Source organism: Nerophis ophidion, linkage group LG24 (assembly GCF_033978795.1).
Source record: "Nerophis ophidion isolate RoL-2023_Sa linkage group LG24, RoL_Noph_v1.0, whole genome shotgun sequence".
In the NCBI taxonomy this organism is placed as follows: Eukaryota; Metazoa; Chordata; class Actinopteri; order Syngnathiformes; family Syngnathidae; genus Nerophis; species Nerophis ophidion.
In genome coordinates this window covers 22808194-22821065 of record NC_084634.1, presented here as the reverse complement: position 1 = coordinate 22821065, position 12872 = coordinate 22808194, and the positions used below count along the sequence as shown (strand labels likewise).

Here is a 12872-nt window from a genome sequence, read left to right as displayed (position 1 = left end):
CACTCTGACAGATTAATAGGCTCCTTGTGTCTTTAAGTAAGGGGATGAGGGAAGCGAAGCAGTCTCCAGGCCTCCAGAGTTGAATATGAGTGTACTGTACTTGATCAGTGTGTTATAATTTGCATATGCGTGTAATCAGCATTATTATGCACCTCGTAGCCCCGTGTGACCCTGCTTTGCATAAGACCACAGATGAAGTGGCACATCCCTTGCTTCTCAACAAATGTGTCAACTTTGCTCTGCTTTTCCTCTCCTTTTGTAAAACACATTCTATATTGCCTATCTGCAGTATGATAAAAGTGCAATTACAACGCTACAGCTTTTGATTGCTTTTCACACACCCTAGTTTGCTGTCAATATGGGGAACCCAAAGATCATTTCCCGCTTAAGCTCAATGCCTTTCCTGCCTCATGTTCCCACTGCTGTCCCACGTTGCACCCAAAACCGAGAGAGCCCTTGTGGTCGCGCTGAGAGAGAGTTCGCTTAATCCCCTCATTGAGAGGGAGAAAGAATGAAATAGGCCAGGGATGCAGGGGGTGGGGGCCTGGAGCATTTACTCTCCAGTCATACTCCCTCAAAACCCACGGAAGGGTATAAAGCCACCCCATCTGCAGCCTTGATCCTGTTTCCACTTATCCCATTTCACTCGACTGTGAGCAGTCACTGTTCACAGTCCTGGTGGTAACTTCAGATGACTGCACATTGCAAACCCCAGCATAAGTTATTTGACAAAAAATAATGTCCACAAGAGGGTTCGCTTTTTTTAAGCAATCGCTGAAGGTTGAGAGATGGTGGTGAATAAAGTTGCGTAAAGGAGGCCAACTGTTTGCACTGGAGCTCTCGGTCAGGCTGTAGTCACTTGTTGACAGGCAGGCTTACGTTCGTATGTAAATCAATGGGATCAATCCGACCCCCATTCACTTAGGGAGATGAAAGCTAACTCGATGCTGAAAGGAGACAGATAACTAAGTTTTTTCCCTGGGCAGACTTGTAATGTCGAGGGTCTCATTGAAAAAGTCGACTTTTGTTCTCATTCAAATCCATTTGTTTTAAACCGGAATCTAAAATACCCAATAGACTCGACAGGATTAGCTGTTTTTCCAATTCGCTAAACTGTCTTTTGTGTGAAACGTGGGTAACTGCTCGTAATTAATAAACATTAAACACAATAGTTAAAATCCAAATGTTTATAAAAAGTTATTTACATAACTCTTTCAAGTACGCTTTTGTTCTCAATCAAATACATTTGTAATTGAAATCTTAAAAGTTGACGAGACAAAGGGAGATTGGTTTTTTTGTGATTCTTGATCAGGACTATTCAACAACTTGTGGCCTGAGTGTAAAATATGGAAAACAAGCATTCATAAAAAAACACTTAAGTGCTCCTGCTGTATAGACACATTTGGACCACTACACACACTGGCAGATCCTTGTATTGACATTTTAACCTTGTTAGGAAATAGGGTTGTAACGGTATGAAAATGTATTTTCACGGTTATTGTGACCAAAATTATCACCTATTATTATCATTACGTTTTTTTTAAATGTGCTCCAAATTTTGGAAATGTATTTAAACTGAAATCTTGTCGCTAAGTGTTATTAAAAACAAACAAATAACACATTCAAAATGATGTTCTTTGTTGAAGAAACGTCATTGTAGATAACTGTTTCATGTACCTCAAGTAGAAATTAAATTTGCATAATAAAACACAAGCATTTAAGCAAAGTAATATGACTAAAATTTAATAATCCCATAAATAAATACTAATTAATGTGAAAATTGTGCAAAATAGCATCTGATGGCCTAAGATGTAACTACACTTTTGTTCATGTATACACAAATAGTGTTCATATATGAAAGATCTTGTCTTATACATATCAGAAGACACCTCAACAGTTTGAAACTTTGAACGGTTTGAATCGATTGAGAAATGTGGGATATGGTGAGGTTTGGTTTGTATTAGAGTTGGGCGAAGAGGCAAAAAAAAAAAATAGATCCCAATTTTTTTCATGTCAGCCGATTCCGATTAATATCACAATTTTTATTTTTTTAATTTATTTTTTTTTTTTTAAACCAGATTGTCCAGTGCATGAGTACCGTTGCATCTTTACTGTTTACTACTGCATTTCCAACATGTTTGATTGAGGTAATATATGCTAACAACTGTCATTTTGTTCATGATTAGTAAAGTATTAATGTATGAATGATTGATTATGTTTAGTAGAGGTCCAACATTACAGGTAACCCATCCATGCCTGGTTTTAGAGCCATGGTTTTGCTTCTTTTTTGGTATGTTTAGTGGGGATGAAGAGAACAACTTTTTTGCATCTCAAAAGTTGTTGGGTTTTTTTTGCTTGTCATCACAAACATAGGTGGGTAGTAACGCGCTACATTTACTCCGTTACATCTATTTGAGTAAATTTTGGGATAAATTGTACTTCTAAGAGTAGTTTTTATGCAACATACTTTTACTTTTACTTGAGTATATTTATAGAGAAGAAACGCTACTTTTACTCCGCTCCATTTATCTGCAATCAGGTCGCTACTCGCTACTTTTTTTTTTTTATCGCTCTGTTAATACACGCTTTGTTTGTTTTGATTTTGTCAGACATGCATTCAAAGTATGAACTACGCATGCTTGCGTTTCACCAATCACATGCAGTCACTGGTGACGTTGGACCAATCAAACAGAGCCAGGTGGTCACGTGACCGTCACACGTAGAACCCGACATGTTGAAAAACTTATTGGGGTGTTACTATTTAGTGGTCAACTGTACGGAATATGTACTGTACTGTGCAATCTACTAATAAAAGTTTCAATCAATCAACCAATCAATCAAAAGTGTAACGGAAAAAAGACACTTTTTATTTCAACCGTACTTCCCGTCAAAAGCCTAAAGACTGATCACCCAGTTCCTGTCTTCACATTAAAAGTGCCGCTCCATCGCGCCTGCGCTAACAAAATAAGAGTCTCCGAAAGCCAGCGCAAACAAACTAGCAAGCTACAGAGTTTGCCGCCAATCTATTTCTTGTAAAGTGTATAAAAACGAATATGGAAGCTGGACAAATAAGATGCCAAAAACCAACGACTTTCATGTGGTATTAGACAGAAAGGAGGAACTTTTTTTTCTCCTCCATTTGAAAACCGGGACGTTATCAGCACTATACTGTCTGATTCCAATCAATGCAAGTCATCAGAATCAGGTAATACACCAACTTATATTCTTGTCTTCATTAAAGATAGGAATCTTTATGTTAAACATGCATGTATATTCATTAAAACACCTTTAACATGTGAATGAAAACGGCAAAATAAATAAATATAAATTATATACTGTATATATAAAGGTATATATATATATATATATATATATATATATATATATATATATATATATATATATATATGTATATGTATATATATATATGTATATGTATATGTATATATATATATGTATATGTATATGTATATGTATATATATATATATATGTATATGTATATGTGTGTGTATATATATATATATATATATACATGTATATGTGTGTATATATATATGTATATGTGTGTATATATATATATATGTATGTATGTATGTATATATATGTATGTATGTATGAGGTAGATCACCTCGACTTGGTCATTTATTAAGTAATTGATAAACGTTGAAAAACTTATTGGGGTGTTACCATTTAGTGGTCAATAGTACGGAATATGTACTGTACTGCAATCTACTAATACAAGTTTCAATCAATCAATGAATGCCTACTGAACCTATGGTGCTGTTAAGTTATTGTGGCTCAGTTTGCCTTATTTTTATTTTATTTTAATGTATTATTATTTAATATATAATATTGTTTTTGTTGCTTAAGACAGTGGTCCCCAACCACCGGTACCGGGCCGTGGCTCGATTGGTACCGGGCCGTGGCCCGATTGGTACCGGGCCGTGGCCCGATTGGTACCGGGCCGCAGAATAATTTTTTTATAAAAAAGAAAATAATGTTGTTTTTTTTGTTTGTTTGTTTTTTTTAATTAAATCAACATAAAAAACACAATATATACTTACAATTAGTGCACCAACCACAAAAACCTCCATTTTTCATGACAAAAAAGTCCCTTTTTCATGACAAAGGAGAAAGAAAAAAAAAAAAAAGGATTGAACATTAAAGAAACGATTGAACGCGATTGAACATTAAAGAAACATTTCCACCTGGATGTGACTCACTATTTCTTGTATTCCGACACGTGACTTCTTATCGGAAGTGAAAACCAGGGGCTGTCAACGAAGCTACGATAGCTGTTGTACAGGAAGCAGCGTGCAAACTATCTCAATACAAAATGTTTAAATCTTCGTGCAAAAAGCAGATACGGGAAAAACATTAACTATGCAAAGGAAGAGATCTTTATACTTTATCAAAAGATTTGTCGAGTGATATGAAGGATTATACGTTGCTCGCATTCTCAGACATATCGAACCATTAGAAACTTGGAAAACCATTGAGGTATGCAACTTCTTTGCTCTCACTACTGATGTGTGGACAAGTGTAGCCTACCTTGGCACTACATGCCAGTACATTGGAGAGGAATGGAACATGAAGTCAATCTGCCTTACGACCATGCCACTAGAGCAGTGGTTCTCAAACTTTTTTTGTCATCCCCCACTTTGGACAAGGGTTTTTTTTTAAGCCCCATCGCCCCAACAGAACGCTAATGCCAAGCCTAACATTTTCAAATTTATTGAACATCAAGTAACATCAAGTTGTATACATTCAAACTTAATAACATTAAATAACATCAAGTTCAATAATAAATAAAATAACTGTCCAGCTGTGATATAACTTGCATCAAGTTCAATAATAAATAAAATAACTTGCATAAAGTTCAATAATAAACAGAACAGAAGTGTTATAACTTTCATCAAGTTCAATAAAAATCAAAAAGTGTTATAACTTGCATCAAGTTCAATAATAAATTAAATAAGTGTTATAACTTGCATCAAGTTCAATAGTAAATCAAAAAAAGTGTTTTAACTTGCATAAAGTTCAATAATAAATCAAATCACTTGCATCAAGTTTAATAATAAATAAAATAAAAGTGCCACTTTGCAATCTTTGCAAAAAAAAAAGAGCTATGCATTTACAAATCCTCGCACAGTGACTCGCCATTCACAAAGTGGACGTATGCGATGAACATGCAGTCATTATTGCTGTCAGTAGCTTTGTCCACTTGTAAAGCAAAACGACTTTCTTTTAATTTGTCTACGAGTTGTTCCTCAAGATCACCTGCAATGTCTCATATACATCTTGCAACTGTGTCGTTTAACAGTGGGACAGCTTTTCATTTTGCTGCGCTTGTCTCGTCAAGAATGACTGACACCATGTCTATTGCGACGTGGGGGATAAGCTGCCCAGCAATTGTGTGTGGTTTTTTGCATTGTGTAATTCTGTATGCAACTCTATATGAAGCCATTTGAGCGTTACTGTTTACTGATGCAGCTTTTACCATGCGCTTCTCCTGTTGACAGTACTCTGCCAGTTTTCTTCTAGAGAAATCAAGTGGCTTATTGATGTGATTGGGGTGTGTGGTCTCGAGGTGTCTCTTTAATTTGTTGTGTCTCATGCTGTTTGCTGCTAGCGGTTTTAGACACAGAACACACAGGGGTCTCTCCTCTACCCCCACCACCGCTGCCATGAATCCAAGAGCACGATACCCTTCATCATATGTTCTTTTCGGTTGGCTTTTTGGTTAAGTAGGCCCGTCAGATTTTTGTTTCTCTGCAGGCACTGGCTCTGGCTCTGGCTCGACGACCTTTGAGGTGCGAGTCACAAATGTATCCATTTTGTGTAATAGTGGTCCACACATCAGCCTGCTACCCCTTCGCGCGAATGTTTGTTCCGCTAAGCCCCGCTCCCATTAGTTACTGTTGCCATATCTGTCAAACTTTCGCTCCGACCTAGAAATTTAAAGCCTACAGGAAAAATAAGTGATTTACATTTATTTATATAGGTGATTTCACAGACAGAATCACAAAGTGATTTACAGTGTGTATAGAAAACAAAAGCTTAGTAAAAAAAAAAATCTAAGTATATAATTTTACAAAAAAATAATTTAAAGTGACATTTCCTTCCAATCCTCGCGCCCCACCTGTCATGTCTCTATTCCCCACCAGTGGGGCGCGCCCCACACTTTGAGAAACGCTGCACTAGAGGAAAGACATTCAACATGCAACATTGCAGAATGGTTGGAATAGGTCGTAGCCAAGTTTGAAATTCCCCTAAGCAAAATTATTGCTATTGTGCAGGACAATGGTGCACTTCATAAAGAAACAAAACATTTTTGTAACACTTGCCTTGTTTTATTTGGCAAGTCGAAAGGACATGGTGCCAGAACAATTTCCCCTGTGGATCATTAAAGTTTGTCTAAGTCTAAGTATGCTGTTTTTTAAAATAAAGTATTGGAAAGGATAGAAATGTGGTTTGTCTCTTTTATTCGATTATTAATCGATTAATCAAAGAAATAATCGACAGATTAATCGATTATCAAATTAATCGTTAGTTGCAGCCCAAGTTTAAACCAAAACATGTTTTATGTGTTTACTAATTCATGTTAATCCCATAATGCAATAATTATGACATTATTGGATTGTCTATTTTCTTCCCTGGATTCCATGGGGGTCACATTCAGAGGACTGAACTTTGGGATCCTAGTTTGTTTATAGATAGGAGCACATAAAAGGCTTCTTATACTTCTGTCCTCCATCCCTCCCCATTTTGTACCCTCAGAGTTTCACTCTCTTTCTTTCTCATTTCTATTTGAGCATTAGGGCGGGGGCTTTGGTCATTAATTTAAAAAAAGAGGTGGGGGGGGTGTTGTGTGGGGAGGGGGTGCTTGTCAGGCACAGTCAAGTGTAATCCAAAGTCTACAGCATCCTCTTGGACAACTATTTTAATGGAAATAGGGAACATATTGTATCAAGACTACCATATCCTACTTGAGATGACAGTATCAAAAGTGGGAGTTGATACTATGGCAACAAAGCAGCTTTTTGCCAGTGAGGCGAGCCGCAGAGTAGATAGTCAGAGTGCAGGGGCCAGCAAGCGAACGAGGGAGAGCGAGAGAGTACACAGCGAGACCGTCACCCCAAAGCGTTTTGTTCCCAGCCTCTTCTTTCCCCATTTCGGAATATGATGCAATGAGACTGTATTATGTTGCCGTTTTTAATGCTATTCTTTGAAAGGGGGAGGTGGTATAAAGTGGGTGCACAAAAGCGGGTAGATTTAGGATGCACACTCTCCAACTTGACTTGATCTGTCCTGCTAAAAGCTAATGCGAGGTGGTCTTGAACTGTTCTCTTAACAGATGAGTGATCTTTGGCCCCTTCTCCCTATTTTCTGCACCAGAGCTTTTTTTAAGGCTTCTGCCTCTTTTCAACCCATTTTCAATGAAGCTAAGGTATTGTGTCCCACACATTATGACTCATTCTCCTCCTATATAGCATAGATTGCGCCTTGTACACTCATAATGGAAGGTGAAGCTACAAGGCCCATTTCCAGGAGGGTGTGTGTAGCTTTTGAGTGGTATCCGCTCTTTCATTTATGCTTTTAATAACACCAGCAATCCCTCACATGCCTATTTGGCTTTTCCCAAGATTAGATATTTCGTTTTCTGGCATCTTTAGTTTTTCCGCCTTCCATCTTTCCCTTGTTTTTTTTTATTCAGTCCCTTTTTAGAACGTGAGAGGCGAAGAGTGCCTTTGAGATAATTTGCGAAACGCTGACTAGGTGAAAGCTGCTCCCACGTCCCGTTCGGCACAAGGGCCAGTAAATTGAGGTGCAAAGCAGCCGCAAAGAGAACAGAGGCAGGGGAAACCTGATCTTTGACTCTGAGGGCTCTCACGCACCGCCTACTTCTCGGTGAATGAGACCTCTCACTTTTCACTTTCGTCGTTTTCGTTCCTCCCCCTGTCCTGCAGAAGCAATCTCTTAATCACCGGGTTGGAGAGGGTGAGAGCATTTAAAGGCCAGGTGACTTTCCTTTCTTTAAATTCAAATTGCATGCCGTATTGTCTGGAGATCAATTGACCGGGTTCAACTTTTAGTGTGTGTGTGCAAACCGTCTTGAAAGCTCCTTTGCCATTATGTTCACATTCTTTAAGTACAGTACGTGACTGGTCAAATGGCTAGGTAACACCTCCCCCACCACCATTCTTGGTAATACATCAGTGTGTGCACCCAAACCTGTGCACAGTTAAGTGTTTTCCAGTGTGTACATGATAGGATTAGAGTCACGGCGGTGGCAGATTACCTGTAACTATGATCTGTTGTGGTGCGGATTAACTTTGCGGCGCTCCTCGCTGTGAGATAACATTACGCAGCAGGGACAAGCGAGTGGCGTTAATGTCAGAGTAGTGGAGCAATAAATCTAAGCTAATCCACTTCTCCTGTGACCTATGAAAGAGACGGAGTAAGGATTGGGTAGGGTGGGGGTCTGATTGAGAACATCGCCTAGAAAGAACCTGACCAAGAGATGGAAAGGGAGTTATCAGAGCATCTCCTGAATAAAGGTCTTTTCCCAAACAGTCTGACTTGCTTGTCCTTTATTATTAGGATGCTGAAGCAATGTGAATGATAATCTAGCACTGTTGCACTACAGCAAGAAGGTATTTGTTTTAAATCAGAGCGCTAGAGAAATATTATTAGTCAGGTTAACTGAAGAGGCTTGAGTCACATTTCCACCAGTTTATCCAGTTTAGTTTGACTAACCACCCAGTTATCCATCTGTGTATAGTAGGGATGCGTCTGTCGATTTCGTGAAACAGTGACTAATCAGCCATTGTCGATTAATGCATTTTAATGCCAATCACAAAACCGACCCCCTGTGGCTGACACTTTATTTATTTTTATTTTTTTTGTGGTCGCTCTGCTACCAAGCAGCTAGCAGCTAATCGTGTGGAGCAGCTTTCCCAAGTTATTAATCATCACCTCAATTGCGACAAACTCAATTTCTAAGTATTTTATTCTTAAATATCATTATTTGTGGAGTGGAGTGGGAAACCTAAACAAGATACACACCAAAACAAGCCAGGAGCCGGCAGGCTTTGATTGATTGATTGATTGATTCTTTTATTAGTAGATTGCACAGTACAGTACATATTCCGTACAATTGACCACTAAATGGTAACACCCGAATAAGTTTTTCAACTTGTTTAAGTCGGGGTCCACGTTAATCAATTCATGGTAGGCCCATTTCCTAACTAATTTCCTAACAGCTAAGCTAGCTACTATGCTAGCTTGACAAGAAATTGGTAAGCAGCTATTAACAGGAAATGAAAGCGTAGACTAATAACTGTTGAGCTCTGTTAGTGTGCTGCGGCTATGGGTATGTGTAAATCGGTATTTCTATCAGTATTTGATCGATACTAGAGTGATTAGATCCATATTTTTATTTTCTGAAAACCTTTTTTTGTAGTTTTTATTTAGTTATCTAGTGTTTACAAACAAAATGAACTCTGTACACAGGAGGACTTTGAGGGCAGTAGTTAGTATTTGAGGTAGTTGTAAATGTATTAGATTATAGTGTTTACTTTTGTGTCGTTATTGTGTACGATAGACTTAAGTGCCAATTTCTCCAGGCAGGCAAAACGAAAGGAAAAATCGAGACACCATTTTTCTTTCGCCTATAATCTGCAGCATATTTCCCAAGCTTGAGAGTGTGGGGCCACTGAGCGAAATAAAAAAAAAATACAGTTTTTGCAAAAACTATCTCATGTATTAAAAAGGAAATAGTTTAAATATTGTGTTGCCATTGTTACACTATCAATAGCACTTACCATGAATAGATAAAACACACAGTTGAGAGTTTACCCTCGGTTGCAACCAATATATTTGGCAGTGTGGGGGTGTGGCGAGGGGGGCATAGTCTATATGACATATGATGATTTGGATTTGCAATGATGCATCTATTTTCTTTTAAAAAACACTAAACAAATGCTTATATCGTGGCGACTTTTATTTTATTTTGTAGTAGTAGTAGCGACTTCCTGGTAATTTACGGAATCCGGTCAACTTCTTTTGTTTTCCCCTTTTCAACAGTGCATGCAAATGACGTGGAGGCCTGACATTTGGGCCTATATGCTTGTTTACACTGGAGTCTGATAAAGATTACATTTTACTTGCAGTGTAACAGTCAGCTGGAAAAAATCAGATTTTGAAAAAATCAGATTTGGGCCACTTTTGCCTGCAGTGTAAATGTAGTCTTTTGCTTCAATAAGGATGCCGTTGACCAAAAAGTAGCATTGTAGTTGAGAGTGGAATAATCACTCCTTTACCCAAATCGAAGCAAAACTCAAAAGCGATTTTGAGTTTTGCTATTAAATCCTAGCCCTACAAACACCATTGCCTGTGTTTTTTTTCTGTTGAAACACCACAGTCTCAAAGGCAGGAAATCAGCAACACATTATCAAAGAGTGGGGGGAATAAAGAGAAAAAAAGACTGAAAGGAAGAGAACATGAGAAAAAAGACCTGCAGTTGTCCGGCTCTTCCTTTATGACCACCCCATACTTTCTTTTTTTCCAATCATTTACGAGTCTTCTCCATCCTCTTTACTGCACAGTTCTATACATCTATCTGCCTGTTGATCAGACTGCTGTTCGTATCTGAATTTATGCTTTCCCTACTTGCTCAGTTGCTGCTTTGCCATTGTGGCGCTTTCTTCCATGAATTCTGACCTTCTGTGAATGTGGCCCGCCATTAAAAGTACTCATTCACCTCCTCCCTGTTGGTACATTGTCATGGGATGGCCATGTGCTGTCAGGCCTAGTGAAGAGGTTTGGCATTGTGCTATAATTTGCTGTTTGCGCCAATGTTCTCTGTCAATGTCGAAACATCTCCCTTTTTTCTAATGTGAACTCCACTCTCGAGTGCTTGTCAACAGCAACTGAGGATTATGCGCACACGTCTCCTCCGCTCTTGCGTTTGGGGTGAATACGGGGAAAAAAGCAGTCTGAGTGCGACAGACCTTGGTGAGCGAATGAGGTGATTTTTGTCTCCTAAAAAAGAAATGGTTCGCTTTTTTGTTATTCTCTCGGGACAATGTCAACTGGCTCATATTTATATGAAAGGGAAAATGTGTCTTTGTTGAAATAGTTTGTGGGTTCCAATAGAAGTCTATCTTGTTTTTTTTAACTATATGTGCCGATATTAGCTCAAACCTAAAGTTGTCAAAAGAAAAACTTTTAATTAATAAATTAATACTTAAAGTAGATGTTGCGAACACATCAATCAAAGTTTGCCTATATAACCCTAAATCACGAGCGTCTCAAAGGGCTGCACAAGCCACTCAGATCCCACTCAACACCTATTCTCTATACAGTAACTTGCAGGATCTGTCTTCAAATATGTCTTTAGTACATTGCTTTATGTTGTGGTCTCAAATTTTACCTATGACAAGACTTATATTGTGATACCTGATGTAGGTTCAAAATGTGTTATACTTGTATAGCGCATTTCTAACTTCAAAGTACTCAAAGTGCTTTGACACAATTGGAAGGTGAGCTACATGCAGACCTCTTCTCTTGCACTCCTCCTTTAGACAGTTATTTTGTTTCATACAACTCTGATGTCTAAACAGGAGTTCAGAACTTTCAAATAGACATCCTCCTGTTTTTTTAATTTAATTGTATTACTAAGGTGGTTTGGTTGTATACTAGGGATGTAACAATATCAAAGTTTCACGGTATATGGTAAAATACCGTTTCTCAGACAAGTTGACTCACATTTGATCTTTTAATAATGTGTTTACCTCACAAATTGATGTTTAGCTTCGCTGATTTGATCTTTTTCGGGTGTTCGTAGCTTATCAAGTAGCTTCGGTGCACCTTGATAGAGTCTGTACACTCGAGACGAACCTCCGCCACAGAGGTTATGTTTTTGTCCAGGGTTTGTCCGTCTGTCAGCAAGATAACTAAAAGGTTATGAATGGATTTAAAAACAAAAACAATTCCTCTATCTACTACAAAGTGAAACCCTTCACTTAATGCTTTCTTTTTCTCTCCACGCCCCCACATTGCTGACCTGGGCTGCGCAGAGGATTCTGGGTGATGTAGTTATTTTCAAAACCGCCAAAGTAAAAGAGTCAAAAAAAAAAAAAACACACCAAGTTTTGGTTTTTTTGATACTGTTGCGGGTCACGGCATCATTGAGAAGATTTTGAAATCGTAATACTGCGGTGTTTACAAAACCGTTACATTGCGATTGTATACATTTGTTTGTTTTTTGGTTTGAGTTATTCTTAGAGCAGGTAGGAAATGCAATTAAAGGGTCTTATTTCCACTAAAAGGTTTGTTTTTAATCCACTGTCATGTTTTTGTGATCAGCTGTTGAGAATAAGTATTGGCTTCTTCTAGCCCATTCTTATCTTGTTGTGTATTTTTCCCACTATCACCAGACTAACCTTCCCATCTTCAAGCTGAAGGAGTCGACTGTGCAAAGGCGCTACAGTGACTTTGAGTGGCTCAGGGCAGAGCTAGAGAGGGAGAGCAAGGTGAGGAAGAACAAAGATTGTTCTTTTTACACACCAAGTGCATATGTTGTGTTTTTGTAACTGACAGTGAATAGATATTGCAATCTCTGTTTTCTAGCAGCGATGTGCCGATCCATCGCCCAACAATAAGTATCGGACGATTTACGTGAAAAAGTATGTGATCCCAATTGCCGATTAATACCGATCTCCTCTGATTCTGTATTTATTTTCAATCCCCTGGCTGACAAGCGGCTAAAAATTGTGTCTCCATAATTAGCAGCCTCTCACCAAAGCTAGTAAAAATCACCTCCACGACAAATAAGCAAATAAACTGCATTTTGTAACATCTTAAG

The 12872-nt window shown here is 38.3% G+C and overlaps 1 protein-coding gene across 1 annotated transcript in view; it reads left to right on the top strand.

Annotated features, from left to right (window-relative positions):
• snx3 (sorting nexin 3) overlaps positions 1-12872 on the top strand; it is a 44090-nt gene that overhangs the window by 20076 nt on the left and 11142 nt on the right. The window contains exon 2 of the mRNA XM_061885699.1: positions 12445-12540. Coding sequence (XP_061741683.1) covers positions 12445-12540 — 96 coding nt within the window. The remainder of the gene's footprint in view (positions 1-12444; positions 12541-12872) is intronic.